This window comes from Conger conger, chromosome 6, assembly GCF_963514075.1.
Source record: "Conger conger chromosome 6, fConCon1.1, whole genome shotgun sequence".
Taxonomy (NCBI): domain Eukaryota; kingdom Metazoa; phylum Chordata; class Actinopteri; order Anguilliformes; family Congridae; genus Conger; species Conger conger.
Window position 1 is genome coordinate 40,088,513 of NC_083765.1, and position 17,194 is coordinate 40,105,706.

The 17,194-nt window shown below is 43.9% G+C and overlaps 1 protein-coding gene across 1 annotated transcript in view; it reads right to left on the minus strand.

Moving 5' to 3' along the window:
* Positions 1–1,943: 1,943 nt before the first annotated feature.
* Positions 1,944–17,194, minus strand: part of LOC133130059 (protein AF-9-like) — a 47,538-nt gene continuing 32,287 nt past the window's right edge. Inside the window, exons 8-13 of the mRNA XM_061244300.1 lie at positions 10,345–10,417; positions 8,767–8,908; positions 6,907–7,006; positions 6,140–6,211; positions 5,130–5,201; positions 1,944–3,657 (exon numbers count right to left, since the gene is read on the minus strand). Coding sequence (XP_061100284.1) covers positions 3,526–3,657; positions 5,130–5,201; positions 6,140–6,211; positions 6,907–7,006; positions 8,767–8,908; positions 10,345–10,417 — 591 coding nt within the window. The 3' untranslated portion in view covers positions 1,944–3,525. The remainder of the gene's footprint in view (positions 3,658–5,129; positions 5,202–6,139; positions 6,212–6,906; positions 7,007–8,766; positions 8,909–10,344; positions 10,418–17,194) is intronic.

Genomic DNA, 17,194 nt, shown 5'->3' on the forward strand with positions numbered 1-17,194 from the left:
CACTGTTGATTGTGGACACAGGGGCAACCTGCAGCCTAGTGGCTAAGGTGCTTGACTGGGCCCTGGAAGGTTGGTGGTTCAAGCTCTGGTGTAGCCATAATAAGCTGTTGGGCCCTTGAGCAAGGCCCTTAACCCCACTTTGCTCCAGGGGGGATTGTCCCCTGCTTAGGGTAATCAACTGTCATGTCACTTTGGATAAAACTGTCAGCTAAATAATGACTTATAATGTAATGAATGTAATGTAAAACACTAATAAACACTACAATAATAATGTACAATATAAATATCTCAGGTATCACAAAGTCTTCTGTTCTGGCATCATCCAAAGGCGACACATCTTTTGCACAAAAGACTGCAGCCAGGCAGTCCTGACCTGGGGGCCAGCAGGTAAAATGGGGGTGATGTTCCACCTCAAGGGGACCTCCTCCTGTAGTCAAACTCTCCTGATACTTCCTGGAAGCCAGATCCCTGCTGTAATACTAATTACATGGATTTTCCATAAATTACAAAAGAAAACCAAGCTGAACTTTTATCTGGTTAATATTACACATGGATACAATACTAATGACAACAAAAACTATTAAAATGAGGGCTCACTGTTTAGCTATACTTGGACTATGAAAAGTAAAGCTTTCTAGAGGGGTTTTAGTATCTTTATGATTGAATAACTGCCACAGTCTTGGTTTTGGATTTCTCATGAAATTCACTGTTCTGTGCCAAAAGAAAAATAACCACAGGCATTTACAGATATTGTGGGATGTGCATGGTTGCATTTTAGTGATATTTAACAACTATTTTTACAACAACCAGCATATGGGCTTATTGAACTGGTAAAAAATGTACGCAGATAACAAAATGAGATTTTGTTGTCTCAAAACCCAGGAAGTGACCATCTCAAATGCTGCACCAGACAACTAATCAGAAAATTCCAACCAGCTGGACTATAAATAGCACCGGCCAACCACCAGAGGAACAAAAAAATCAACACAGGACTGTCCAGTCTAGCACAGTCCGTGGTGAGGCCAGTTAGCTCTTTAGCATTAAGCCCAGTTAAATAAATAAAAGCATTAGCAGCCATTAAAAACGATTTCCATTGTTAGTCCTGATTGTTACATGTTACTAGAGGCATTAATAAAGGTGACTGGGGTGGCCAGGTTGAGAAAACTCCACTGAAGTTTGCAGAGAGTGTATAGGCCCCAAAGTGTTTGTCTGATTTGTTGTGTAGATATATTTCCACAATCACACTGTTTATTATTGTATTTCTGTATTCTTTTATCTACAATGTGTTCTTTGTAATTGGCTTAATGTAAAGTACTTTGAGCTACATTTTATGTTTATTTATGGATATTATTATTGTTATATAAACAGTTCAGATTACAGTCCAGAATGAACACCCTGGCCGTCAGTAATAATATGGACAAACTTGTTAATGTTGGATAAAAACATGCACCAGCGTGTTATTAAGGAGATATAATGCTGTTATTAACACTGTATTACCTATGAATAAATTAAATACATATTGATATTGTTACCATCAGCTGTTATATGGTTCACATTGGATTTGGGAGGGCTCCGGATTTTTACTCAGTGCAGTCTAATCCAGCTAACTCAGTAATCCTGCTTTATGGAACAGGCCCCTGGTCTTGTACTGTAACCTAAAGGTTGCAGTTTCAACCCCCAGTTGGAGACTGCCATCGTAACCTTGAGCATTGCTTTGCTTCCAGGTGTAGACGTAAATTGATATAAAAAAAACCCAAAAGCTGGAATGAAAGTAAAAAGTGAGTGAGCATACGAGCATCTGTAAAATGTATGTAATCTGTAATGTTCGGTGCCTCATTAATATGCGTACACTGTGTACTGCGGGAAGTGCTGCCAAGTGAATGCTGGCTCAGAATGAAACCGATATGATCCCAAGCCTTCCAAGAAATGAAAGATACCACCTCTGACACATCAATATTTTATATGTACTGTACATACAGACAACATACATCGATGCTCGGAAAGAAACAGACATCTTTGGGCTGAGAAATGAAGGGTGAAATTCGTTCAAAGTAAAAATATGCAGGCATTTGGTGAAACTCTGTTTACTTATCCACGCTACTGCTGTACCCACAGCTTGTTAGCATGGCGGCTAACGGTTCTAGGTCTAGCAGAAACCACCACAATAAACTTCAGCTGTTTGTATGTACAACGTTCTTTTATATATAATATTCACACACAGTAATAAAAAAAGGCTTCCACTGCAAGAAATTAAAAAGTCCCAATGGCAGTATATTTCTGTGAAAGAGCAGACACATACAAAAAATATAATAAATAAGACTGATCGGTTAAAAAAAGTTTGACATTCTACAAAAACTGTATTACATTTATAAGAAAGAGTTTCTTATAAGCGTTAAAGAGTTCCTCTCATCTGTCACAACAGGCTTGGCTTTCCAAACCAGCCTCAGAGTGAGCTTCGGCCCCCACAACCTGGGGTGGAGGGGTCTCATGACCACCGACCAATCAATGATCCACAACGCTCTTCCTCTTCACTCATCCAGCTAAAGTTAACAGCAGTCTCTTCATAAGGAGGTTAAAGTGTGCATTTATATTTCCACAGCGATGACATTTCAATACCCAATTCAAGTAATATATTCACACCCAGGGGTATGAAAACTGAGGTTTTGAACCATCCGTTTTGTTATGGTCACATAAGTTTGTATGGAGGGAAAGTTCTGCAAAAAGGAACTATTAAGTGTGTTCTTACAGATGGTGTAGTGTGTACATGTAGTGCCTCCAATCTTTGATAGGCCACTTTCACTGAATTCCAAGGGCTCCTGTTTCTGGGGGCAAGGTTTCCATGGACACGCTTCCTACAGCCGAGACTAAAACGTGCCAATCAGAGAAGTGCTTGTACAGGGCTCCTGGTGATGAACTCCTGAGACTGAAGAATCTGACCGTGCATTTGGTGAAGGAAGAGGACAGCCATTTTGTTTCCAATACATTCCCACTGTGTTATTCTGATTTGGTGTTCTTTTTCACGCATCATTTTTCCAGGTAAAGGTGAAGCACCACTCACAGGTGCTTTTCCAGGTGAGGTATGTTGGTTTCTCCAGGTAAAGGTGATGTATGTTTTTGCAGCTGATATAGGTGTTTTCCACCTTTTCCAGGTAAGGTGATACAGCCCTTTCCAGGTGATGTAGGTGTGGACACAGACCTGAGATTTTTACAAGGCCTCTGGATTGGCTGGCCAGTTGCATTGCAGCTTGATTTCAAGTAAATGAAAAAAGGAAAAAATCATTCTAGGCCCCCTGGTGCTCCTCATCCTTGTTCCCGACGTTCCAAGCCCTAACCACAGGATGTTCTGGATATTCCAAGGCCAAACCCTGGGACAATCAAATATTCCAAGGCCAAGCCTCAAAATGATCCCAACGTTCCCAGGCCAAAACACAGGACGTTCCTGACGTTCCAAGGCCAAACCTCAAGACATTCCCGACGCTCCGAGGCCAAACCATAGGACATTCCCAGCGTTTTGGAGACGGAACGTCAGGACGTTCCGGATGTTTGGAGGTAGCTCTGCAGTTTGCGGACGGTGGTTCTGTCCAGGGAGCAGAGGTCAAAGTCAAAGGTGGTGTTGGTGAGGTGGAAGTGTCCCGTCTCTTCGATGAGGTTGACAATCTGGAAAATCAGAGACAGACAAGACTGATCTCAAAGCACAGACAATAAAACGCACACACAAGACAGGGAAGCATTCTCTGTCACTCCGTCTGGGCCCCATTCCACAAAGCAGGATTACTGAGTCAATAAATGCACAAAGTAAACCCTGGAACAACTCTTTTTACTTCAGCCCATGTTCCAGATTTGGGAGGGTTCCGGGTTTTTGGACTCGCTGTCGCTGTGCTACATACTGGGTCGCTGTACTATAAACTGGCCTTAACTCAGTAATCCTGCTTTGTGGAGTTCAGGTTTCCTGTTTGTCAAGTTTGTCACCATCTCCCTGTTTCTAACGGAGGGAGCAAACATCCTCCGGCCCCTCTCTCTGCGCAGAACACCGTGTGCCGAGCGATCTGCACATCGAGATTCTCCGAGGGGATCTGCGGGCTCACGCAACGCGAGAGGCCTGTGGGTAACTGCTTCCATGTCCCCCGTGTGTGAGAGAGGGGTGGGGGGGCAGTGGCAGCAGTTTCTCCTGCTTACTGCCTCAACGCCGGGGCCGACCCAGCAAGCCAGCGACTACCAAGACCACCATCAGAGCCGGCCATCAGTCCCGCAAACAGGCACGACGGCCGTCCGCTAGCGGTGAAACCGCCCGCTAAATGTTGTGTGTTCTTCTCACAGCTGATCCTCATCTGGACTTGACTGCCTGCTACCGGACAGCTGCAGCGGCAGTTTGAGACAAACTGGCGGTAGCTGAGGAGGCCAGGAAGGAATGGGCCACTGTAGGCCCTTCAGCCTCAAATTTGGGGATACACATACCCCCGTGTTTTCAGGACTGTAGGGTGGCCCATCGTGCTAGGACACTGTCCCAAAAAAATGTACCTAAAGCTCTGGTATCAAATGCAGTTTGTGGTTGACAGTCATACAGGGTGTCGCATTAATTGACACCAGCGTCACCCAGGGAGGCTGGGACTCCAGTCTCAGTGCTCACTGGTGCCCTCCTCTGGTCAACCTGAGCATCTACGCTGCAGCTGTGAGCCAAGGGTGCTGCTGAGTGAGAACATTCGATGGCTGGCAGATCTTTATAGGAGGGCAAGCTGTCTGCTTACCTGACGGGAGAACGCAACAAAACCAGCCTACAAATACAGCAGGGAATTTCTAATAAAAAAGAGATGGAAACCGGGTAAGCACAACCCAACCAGTTGAGTGTAATGGGCTTATTTCTATTTATTATATTGTTTAATCACTAAATTACTCACTAAAATACTCATATATACTCAATCTCCATGTCCAAATCGTAATTCAAGCCAATTCAACCATATCCAATTTCATAATCCAATTAATCCATGAAATCTTCCAATAAACTTGCAATATAAACTTTTATGTAATTGGACAGTAGTCACAGTAAGGACAGCTGGATTAACTCAGGCCTGTAGTCACAGTAACGGAAGTTGGACAGTAGTCATGGTAATGTATAGGCGGCTGGCTCCTACCTGCTGTAGTACGTGTCTCTCCCTCAGCGCCATCAGTCTCCTATGCAACTCCACCAGCTCATCCAGATACGCCTGTCACCCAGAGCACAGCCAATCAGAGAGGGTCCACAGGTCACATGTCAATAATAATACATAATACTTTTATCAAAAGCGACTTACAGTTGATTTGACTAAGAAGGGGACAATGAGGGGTTAGGACCTCAAACCTTCCGGGTCCCAGTCATGTATCTTAGCCACTAAGCTGCAGGCTGCTACACATACTCCACCCACTTCCAATCTCTCAAACAGTCTATCATCTTAATTAATGAAAGTATTTATACATTTATTTATTAATGAAAGTATTTATATAGTAAAAACATATAAAATACATCTGACATAAACTGAGGAAAAAGAGACAAGAACATGGGATAAATATAAGTGGTAACTTCACACCTTGATTTTAAAAATCATAGAACCATAATCATAAAAAAGGATGATTCAGAAAAACTAAATCAAAATAATTTTCACTCAACTGGCACCCAGTAGACAGACACCCGAAACAAAAGTCAAACAAAATGGGCCTCCCCGGTTTCCTGTTTCAGTTCGATTGAGTTTTACTCCTTTAGTGCTTTACACAGAGGCTTTACAGACATGAGTGAGCCCGGGGTGACAATGCAGAGAGGAGCTCCCTGGAGGAAACAGGAAGGAGCCCAGCAGACCAATTAAAGTGGAGAACACTGAGAGATTTGGGCTAAAACCGCAGACACTGTGGAGTCACCTTATTTTATTTCATTATTTATTGACTGCATTTATAATAGCCCTTTTTCCACAACTATGTCTACACAAAGCACTTCACAATTACTGCCTCTCAGTCACCCATTCACACACACACACACACACACACACACACACTCACACACCCAAGGTGAAAGGCTGCCTTGTGAGGCCCCAACCAGCTTGCCGGGAGGAATCGAGGTTGGGGCGTGGGGGGGTGTCTTGTTCCAGGACACAGGGTGGAACCGGCAGCTCACCTTGTCTCCGTCTGAGTTTCGGCCTTTCTTATCCAGCTTGGCCTGCTTCACGGGGCTTTTCCCCTCTGCAATCTGCACGGCGACAGACAGGAGAGAGAGCGGTTACAGGGGTACTGCGAGTCGAGTGGGGGAGTGGGGGTTACCCCGGGCTCGGGAACGCTGATTAAGCAGCCCTGACGAGGGAATGTTCTGGAAGCCGTGTCCGATACATAATTACGGATCTGCAGCTGCTCTGCGTTGCATGACAAGCTGTGGAAGGGCCTGTAAACAAAGCCCGACTGGAACATTTGTTCTGCATAAACCCCCCTATACACACACACACACACACACACACACTCTTTACCCCTCAGCCCTCCCCACCCCATACACACAATCTTTCCTACGCTTACAGGAAAATCCTGGAGTAGATCATTAGTCTGCAAATGATTAGCCTATACCACTGTTACTACCACAAGAAAGGGTTATGGGAAAGCAGAGGCATACTATTATTATTATTATTATTATTATTATTATTATTATTTTGCAGTTATATTTTCTTGTCATTAGTTCTTTGTTCTTTCTTTTTCCCGCTATATTATGTATTATGTCAAGTACAATAGAAGTAAAGGAAACTGTAAATGAAATTGTAAAAAGAAAAAGTTGACACATCTCACAGTAAATATCTGTGACTCCAAACTCTGCTTCTCCAGACGCTGACTAATTAAAAGCACCAGGGCTGCTTTGAGCTGGTCACCATGGTAACGGTGTGGGCATATCCACGCGCTCACCTGGTTCCCGCCGGTCTTCAGTGAGGCTGGAGGGTTGTTCCACAGTGAGGGCGAGGAGGCGGAGCTTTTCTCACTCTGACTGCCGTCGCTCAGACTCACCCTGGGAACACAACGGGAACACGTGTTTCTGAAATGTGTGTGCTTCATATGTAAGACAGCTGGGTCATCTTTATTCTGCGATGGCTGATATCTCTGTGCTTCCTTTAACCCTTCGAAGAGCAGGGTTTTTTGGAATGTTTTTCAGAATTTTTGGAAAGTCAGTGTTCTAGAACTCAATTTCTTTCAGTCACCATCAGCATTAGACTAAACATTCTACTCACATAATTGTGATCTACATTTTTAAACTAAGGGACTGTATTTCTACGATAGATATATATTTGGGAGGTATTTTGGTAACAAGACACATTTTTATGTACGTTTTCTCCAAACAAGACTACCAACATGAAATACGATAGAGCCAATAGCATACGTTTTTATAATATAAAATGGCTGCTGGGTGGCTAATTCGATTAAGGCACCACTACTGTGGCTGGTAGCTCCATATGGCGATGTGCAATTGCTGATTGTGTTGCTCAGGGTGTGGTAGGATTTAGTTGGACAGCGGTCTGTGTGTTATTGCTCTCTAGCGACCCCCCCTGTGAACTGCATGTTAAAGAAGATAATCCTCCTACTCAACTCTGTAAGAGTATAAGCAGCCATTTGAATAAAAAACAATGGGCATCATGAAACATAACTTTGATTTACCAAAGTGGAGATTTACTCAACTCAGTTTTTATGTAGGGTGAGGACTTCCACTGTTTGTTTTTATTAGTCTCAATCAACCAATAAATCTTTACGGTCCCTATGGGCAATTCACACTGCAGACTAAGTTCTAAATCACAAAACACATTGGTTTGGTACAGAAAGTCATGTTGTTTGCCATTAAAAGAATGTGTATTCTTCTTGAAAACGGTTGTCCTTATAGTGCCAAGCTGGTGCATTGCAATGTTTCTGTAATACACTTTGAAGCTGTTTTTTTCCCAAGAAGCACTCCGCCCTGCCAGTCCACTCGGTTGTCAGGCTCTCGGCAGGACTACGCTGGATTTACGGGCGGGAGATTTACGGCACGACGGTGTGTGGCTGCCCCTCAGGCAGGAGTGCAAATCACGGCGGAATGAAATGCGTAAACGCGCGGGATTCCTGGAAAATGGAACGGCACGCCAGATTTATGAAGACATGGCAGATAGAAGACTGAACAGATCGGGTTTCATTTCTTCAAACACCTTTTTTATGGCTGCAGACAATTCTGAACAGAAGGAGACGTTAACGACTTAGTCAAGTCATACTGTATGTTTGACATTATGTGATGTAAGACGCTGGGAGCGAACAGGCCTGATCTTCATGGTCCTCTACGATGGGCGAATATCGGGCTGGGTAATGGCTCCTAACCACAGCGCATCCATGAGATCACCAACATGTGCGATATCTACAAACAGCCAGCTGAATTATGGTTATATATTATAGTATATAGTATTATAGTATATATTACTGGTGACTCACTGAATCATGATTATTCCAGGGGTCATTCACATTGTCACAGAAGCATGAATTGGCCTTGAGTCAGTGAGGACGGCCACAGAAGCGGGGCCGAGTCTGTGGTTCTGACTGGTTCTGCCACAGAAGCGGGTCTGAGCTGGTGATTCTGACTGGTTCTGCCACAGAAGCGGGTTGGAGTCGGCTGTTCTGATTGGTTCCACCACAGAAGCGGGTCAGAGTTTGTGGCTCTGATTGGTTCTGCCACAGTAGCAGGTCTGAGCCGGCGGTTCTGATTGGTTCTGCCACAGAAGTGGGTCAGAGCCGGCTGTTCTGATTGGTGCTAACCTGCGGTGCCGATGGGACAGGTGGTTGTGCAGGGGCCGCTCCGGGTCTGAGTGGATCTCACTGTCATCGTCCTCTTCCTCCTCAGACTCCCCGTCCTCATCGGAGTGAAGGTCCCGAATTATTGTGCGCAGGGGATCCAGCACTGAGAGAGAAAGAGGGAGGGAGAGAGGGAAAGAGGGAGAGAGAGAGGGAGAGACAGAGAGAGAGGGAGGGAGAGAGGGGGAGAGAGGGAAAGAGAGAGGGAGAGGGAAAGACAGAAAGAGGGAGAGAGAGGGAGAGACAGAGAGAGAGACAGAGAGAGGGAGGGAGACAGAGAGAGAGAGACAATGAAGATCAGATCAAATCAAATCAAAATGACAACCAGCATATTTGTGCTTCCAGTCATAACAACCATGAATTCTGAACTGAAATCGGCATCACGGTGAAATGTGCGGACTAAAATAGAAAATCATCTCTGACAGAGTACATTTAACACCAATGGAGCAAAACTGCTCCCCGCTGGATTCATATAAACCCTGTTAGAGCTGATTGAGGGCTGAGAGTCGATCCTCCAGGCAGCCGACATGGCATTACGGGAGTGAATCAATTTGATACGAATATCGCTTTACGACGGTTGACTCCCCAAAGGGAACAAAATGTAACTGTTCAGATTCCAGTAACATCTCCCAGCCCACAGAGGACTGCAGGACCTGCAGCTGCTGCTAGAGCTTCACTCAGCGGGAGACTTAGAGCAGCACTACTGATCTCAGATCAGCTTTGTGCTTTCAGCCTGTAATGAATAATGTTAGCACACGGACAGGGGAAAACTTCCTAAATCAGGGCCTTGTACTGATAAAGACTACAGCTAATAATAAAGATTATTCTTATTTTATTACTTTTATTTAACCTTATTCATGGTTCAGAGTCTCCAATAACCTGCATGTCTTTGGACTGCAGGAGGAAACCGGAGTAACCAAAGGAAACCCACATAAGGGGCAAACATGCAACCTCCACACAGAAAGGCCCCAGCTGGGATTCAAACCAAGGACCTTCACACTGTGAGACTGTGAGAGGGCAGCACTATCTCCTCATAGGAAGAAGGTCCTGGGTTTGAATCCCAGCCAGGGCCTTTCTGTTTGTAGTTTGCGTGTGGGTTTCCTCCTACAGTCAAAAGACATGCAGGTTAGGATAACTGGAGACTCACTGGTATGAGAGTGTGAGCGAATGGTGTGTGTGCCTTGCAATGGCATGGCGACTTGTCCGTGGCGTATTCCTGCCTCTCTCCCAGTGCATGCTGTGATAGGCTCCTGATCAGGAATAAGAGGGTTCGATAATGGATATATGGATGGATAAGGCCAGCAAATGGACAGGAATGATGAAAATGAACTATACCGTAATATATTGTAAATATAATGAAACCTACTCTATATCTGACAACAGTGTGATGGACAGCAGTAATAACTTACTTACTTCATATATTTGCCCACACACTGCATAGTGTGCCATGTCTGGATGAAATACACATGAATAAAATATCCCAGCAGAAATGGAGTATGCTAAAAGGACCAGTGAGTCAGTGTGTGGGGAGGGGGTACCCACCTTGGCGTTTCTGAGGGGGGGTCAGGCTGGATTTGGAGCTGCAGCTGGAGCTGGCTGGGCTAGGCTGTTCTGACTGGGGGGGGGGAGAAATTAAAACACATGAATATATAATCACATATATATTCACGCCTGATGCTGGTAACGTCTCTTTACTGAAGGGAGCCCATCTGCAGCATTTTGCCACATGGATTCCAACACGCATTTGTTCTTTTTCCAGAGCTCTTGGCAGGAACTCAAAACACAAAGAGAATGTGACACTTTGTCACCGAAAAAATTGAGAACTGTTGAGACCATATTATGTACAAATAAATAGTTTTTGTCACACTTTACAACAAGGGTACATGAATATTTATACATTAACAACTGTAGAATCTCTCCCCACCTTCAAGCGCAAGCTGAAGACACACCTCTTCAAGCAGCACCTCTCCCCATCCCTCCCTACCTCCCTGTGAACCTTAATTGTTGTCTCTGTGACTTGCTTTGTGTATCGGTATTTTTAGTTGGCTAGGTAAGCAGTGTTTGGATAGTTAACTTTGGTCACTTTTGCTCTGTTTGTTTGTTTCTTTGTTAAAAAAAAATCAAAAAAAAAAAATTGGCCCTCGTCCTTATCTTTGTTGTACAGGTAGCAGTTGAAATTGTACTTCCCTCTAGGGTCTTTCAGCGAACTTATCCCTGGTTATGGGTATGCACTTTGTTGTACGTCGCTCCGGATAGGAGCGTCTGCCAAATGCCAATAATGTAATGTAATGTAACAAACCATCAATAAACATACAATTATCTAACCACTAACAAATACATTAACTGTTTTTTTCATTCCAAAAGTCATTCCATTTGGCATTAACTAATGTAGTTGTTAACATGAATTAATGATGTACAAATACCTAAACAATGCTGTATAGATTAACTTCTGAGTAGTTAGTTAACAACTACATTAATTATTGCCAATTAATGTAAAGTTATTGTACCAAGTGTTACCAAGAATTTGCACTTAAAAATGTTATTATTTGTTTGTGAACTGGTAAATCATTTTGAATCCGGCCTGTGTAAATTGTGTCTTTTTAACTTTGAGAAGGACAGCGTGTCACTAGTGCTCTTTACTGTATATCTCCACACCTGCTGCCCCACAGGTGTTCCCCACCAGTACCCACCCAGAACCCCATCTCTAATACCCAGGGTGGGAGACCAGGTGCCAGTCAGAAATGCACAAATCAACAGTACAGAACACAAATCCACAACGTTCCCACAGCCTGACGACAACGTTGTGAGAATGCACAGCCAGTTCTGAATATAGAGGAAAAGTTATCATGGGGAGATGCACAAAGAGGTATGACAACACCAGTAATAGCGTACACGCACTAAAGGCTCATCCCTGCTTTGGCCACAAAGTGTCCTGCAACAGACGAAAAATGATGCTAATTTTTGATGTCAAGCATGGGTGACCGGAGCCCCGTACCTGCAGATTTTTGTCAGGTTGCAGACACCCATCAGAAGTGTCACACAGCCACAACTGGTTGACTGAAACAAGTCAAAACGTTGCCATGGTGAGAATACTAGTTTACTACTACCAGATTTTATGAAGACGTTTTGTTTACATAACTAACTCGGATAATGGATGGGTTCGAGGAGAAGCTGGTTGCTTTAGTAACAAAGCGCACTGTCTCTGAACTATGAATGTAAAACACAGTTCTGTCAGCAGACACTTTGCCATGAGACACTTTGTCGCCGAAGCATTAATGAGCCTTTGCACATACATTAAAGTATTTTAATAAGCAATTCTGCAAATACAACCCCCCCCACATATCCCACCTCTCCGTGTGGGGAAAGAGGCCTTCAGCCCAGGACAGGAGGGGGGGGTGTTGCCAAGGCAACGAGGGGCAATAAAACCCCCGGGGTGTTAAATCATTCTCAGGAAGGAGAGGGTGACAAACACCAGCAGGCGCTGAGGGCTCTGGGAGGGCCGGTGAATTCTCCGGGTCATAAAGCCGGGTCATTATCTCTGCTGGCTGTCTCCATGCAGGTGGCTCTGCAGGGCTTAACTGCCCCCTTGCAGTGCGAATCACCCCCTCCTCCATAAATCACCGCTTCCAAAAAACACAGCGGGAGTAGCACCGCCACCCAAACCACGCCCTGCAGCCAGCTGTGACTCCGCCCCCTAACACATCTGCAGGCTCCATACCCCACACGCTGCGCTCACGTGGATGACTGTTGATGGCAAACCGGATGTCACTATAGCGGGTGAGAGCACACAGTAAAATCTGTTCAGGACGGCAAAGAACTTCATTGATTGCTACAGCAGACGGCACTTGTCATTGAAGTTTTATTTTAAATGATTTCTCTTTTTACTGTTATATGCAACAGAATTTGATACCGGATGTAACACACAACAAAACAAAACAACAAAAAATGGACATAGAAAACCGAAAATGACTATTTTTGGCATTATTGCCCCAACATTGATCAAGAGCTATACCAAACTCAAACCTCCTATTCCAATCTGTTTCCTTCCTGTATGATAGAACAATTACTGAACAACATCTCCATAGCAACGTATTTACCGCTCTGCCCGTTTTTTCCATACTGTCCAAAAATTGCTGTTGTGCCACCTACCATGATCAACGTGAGCGCAGCCTAACCCTCTCATCTGCACCAATCACTGCGTTCTGCTGTGGAGAACAAAGCCTTTTGCTCGGTTTGTACAAATCGGTGATTGACAGCTCAGGGTAGATCTACCCGTCATGGAGCATATGACACCTCGTTGCGCTGAACTGCATATCAGCAAAGGGAATTATGCGCAAGAGTTTTTTAAACTTTTACAAGTACAGTTACCCGATAACTGCCAACAAACAATGACTTCCAAAGTAGCATTGACCATTGCAGTTAAATAACCAGTTTTTAGCCTTTTAAATGTTGATTAAGTATTATAAAGATGTATACAGTATTTTTCTAATTTATAAACAGGACAATAGTGACATTTCCCTTTTGTGTAAAGTCCATCTTTCCTGACCAAAAGCTCCCGAAGGTGTTGCACAGTGTGTATGTTCTGTGTGGATATTCTGATTGGTGGCTCACAGAACAGATGTACCACTGAGTGGTCAAATGTTTCACCTTATTTTCAAAATTAGTTTAATGATAAACACACAAATAAATGAAAAAATGAATCCTCCTCTAGTGGATAGAATAACATTGCAAGTTTCAGGATTAGATTTAAAATCTCAATGGAATTAAATAGGTTTGATCACATCATACTGGTAATTTATATATGACTATTATAGAAGGACACCATGATGGAACAGGTTCTTAAAGTAAGAAACTTTTCCTAGACCTCTCCATATAAGGAAATGGCCAGAAGTGCTGGTATATTATCTGAGAGGGTTGGGTTAGATTGATGTCAGTCAATCTTGCTCTACAAGGGACTGGGATGAAACTATGGTTAATGCTCTTCGGTGGAAAAAAGAAATTGCCCAGAAAAGCAATATCCAACAAAAATATGGTTTCCAGAAATGCAGTTAATGACTGAGGATTTAAATAGTCAAAAGTAAAAAATGTGCTATAATTCCACTGCAAACCAGATAATCCAAAAAGAAAATTCAACAGATCCAACATCCACACAAGCCCTACACACAGTGTTTTCATAACTGCTGGCACTTAGCAGGATGATCTGCAGTGCAGCAGGCTGAATGCATTAACGCCGTTAGCGCGTATGGAAATAAACAGCTTCTGGACGGCGTTTGACAGGCAGCGTGTGTGGGGAAGAAGGGGAGCCCAAACTCCTTCTGTTTTATATGAAGTAAGATGGATGACCTCATATGCCGACACTGCCTTCATAATCAGGTCTACATTTGTTTATATTGAAATTACATTACATTATATTTAGCACAAGCTTTCATACAAACGACATACAAAACAGTGCATACCTAGGTCATTAGAACAAACTACATAACAGGTCCGATAAGTTACAATCACAAAGAATCAGTTGTACAGCCATGACCATTAAGTTCAGTACACATGGCATATAGGCCAAGTCAGAAAGGAATTAGGACTAACTACAATACCAAAATAAATACAAATTCAAATACAATATACTAAATACACTCAAAGACCTAGATTAGTACAACAAGGGGCTAAAAATATTACAGAGCAGTACAGCGAATGATAAAAACTGTGTCATTTGTTCAAACACCTAAGCCATGCATGAGAGAAAAACTCTCAACTCCTGATCAGAGCTTTAAAAAAGTTATATTGGGTCTAATAAACAGGCCGTAAGCATGTTGTAAATTGTTTTGTGTGAGCAGCAGATATTATTTCTCCAAAGGGAGGAAAAAAAACCCCCCAACCCAAACAATGGAGTCTGTATTATTGCGCAGAACGCTGAAAGCCGAACGTTTCGTTAAAAGACCAAGCCTGGGTTCTTCTCGTATGTCCGTGTCACTGGAAACTCGCGGTACAGACGGTTCCCCACAAACCCTCGCTCTGAAAGCCCTTACCGCCACGCTGCTGCTCCGTGAGCCTTTCACAGTGGCCCCGGAGTCCGGGGTAAAATTCCAGAGGGTAAAAAAAACTCCCCTCCAACAAACGCCCATTACAGGCTAATCCCCCTCTGGAAGGGGGCCGGGGTAGGAAATCTGAACAGACTATTTAACTTAATCCCAATTAATTTGTTTGCATTCCTCCCAGAAGATCTGGCTGAGGGATGCAGCTGGAATTCTGCGTAATTCTGGCACAGAATACTGTACGGTCTCAGCTCCCTTTTATTAAGAAATAAAAAAACGAATGAAATGGATTCTGCCGCATTTATGAACTGTTTATTCAACAGTTCGTATAATGTCCACTGCAGGAGGGTCTAGTATCAGTCTTTTGGGGAGTACGTTTCATTCCTTGAATGTTTTCTACAGGGAGATGGAACACACTCCGGCTGGTCAGACTGACACAGAGAACGGATTGTGTGTCATTGCGACACAAGCATGTCACCCAAGCAAGGCCCTAACCGGCATTAAACTGGTTCCACTGTGAGCTGTGTGTGTGCAGGTTTATGTTTCAGCTGTGCATGCCACCAGGCGAGCTCGTTAAAGAGATTAGCTAATTAGCAACAATTACGCTAATTAGTCATTTGGGAACAAAAACCAACATACACTTTGCCCGCAAAGGAAAGAGTAAAAAGAAAGAAGGGCGGTCACTGCTGGCTACAACCTCTGTCAGAGACACAAGCGTGAATTGTAGGCACCCAGCCTACAATTCCCAGAAATACACTGTCAGAAAAGGTGGAAGCCCCACCTGTGGGCATTTTTATTACGGACATGAAGGACACATAAAAGGACAGGCTTCTCTGGCGGTTTCTCAGAACATTATAGACAGAGGAAGTTGCACCTTCATCTGTCCACAACACTGTAATGACAGGGAAGGTTGTAACAATGAGCAGCGCTCATGAAAACGATTAGGATTCACGAAAAGCAGTTCCCTCCTTTCCTCCCAGTGTGGAATGAGCCCAGTTGTACTCAGACGCTCAGTTCTACAACCAAATGTCATTTCCATTTACCAACCATTTTACAGGCCAAACAAAAATGGCTTTGGTGGCCCAATGGCTACTGGCCTTGCCTGACAACTGACTTTTTTGGATCCAGTGAGGCTCAGCCTGGTTTGAATATTTGAATGTGCGGAAAATCACCCATTGCCGTGGAAACAGAGAAATGCTGTTACTAGATGACTTAAGGCCCCTCGACACTCCAAATGAGTTTTGTCTTAAACACATGCTTTGTGTTCAATACCTCATGTTACGATTGGCCAGGAACTTCCAAAAAGAGATAAAATTAAAAGTGTTCAGACAGACCTGGGTTAAATATGGAATTGTTTTGGATTCAAATATTTTTCTGTGCTCAACTGATCTTTCCTGCTCCAATTGAACCAACCAAGAGGACCAGAAGACTAGGTTTGGACTTTTTGAGTGTATTTCACAGGTTCCAATAGCCCAAACAAGCTCAGTTAAGCATAGAAAAGTATTTGATCCAAACATGCTTTTTAATTTTAGGTACTGTATATTTCTGCTTAGCAGATTACTTGCATAAGCATATATATATATATATATATATATATTTTTTTTTTTGTTTGTTTTTTTTTTTTTACATATATATTTATGCAGCTGGAAAAGATATTCAGGCTTAATACTGTGATCAGAGTACCAAGTTCCCCCTGGAGTCTGCAACCACCAAAGATTATAAACACATTACTCCTGGTTTCAGACAATTATCAGGGTCATTAAATGAACTAAAACCACACTGTCTTCCTGTCAGTGATAAAAAGGGAGCAACAGAAACTATAAGCCCTTGTCCTATGAGCGACAACGTCAAAGGAAGAGCGCAGAATGTTGATAGGTGGCCGCCTGCGTCTTCGAAGTGGCGTGATTGGCTGTCAGGCCTCCGCAGCCCTGGAGCAGTAAATCTCTGTGTTGTGGGGTGATTTAGAGCCCCTGTCCTCCCTGGCTGAAGTCCCTGGGAGGCAGTCATCTTTTAGGGCCCAATAAATGGTCCTCAGGAGTGTCCGGGCCCAGTCAAGCTGCTCTATTCAATTTACAGAGGGGCGGTGGAAGGAAGGGGGGGTTTACGGGAAGAGTGCTGGGGGACAGAAAGACCTCAGGCTGAGCTGGAGAGGTGGAGGGGGTAGGGGAGTGAGGAAAGCCAGAAACTGTCAGTGTCAAAAAGCGTTCACCCCCCAACCCCAACTTTCTTTCTGGAACCCCCAGCTCAGATTCGGCACCCCCGTTTTCAGAAACGATTAAGATACCACGTGTGCCTCTCAGGAGGACTGCCTGCAGTCTGCCCCTTGGGGGGTGAGGGGGTCACCTGGCCCCACAGGTAAC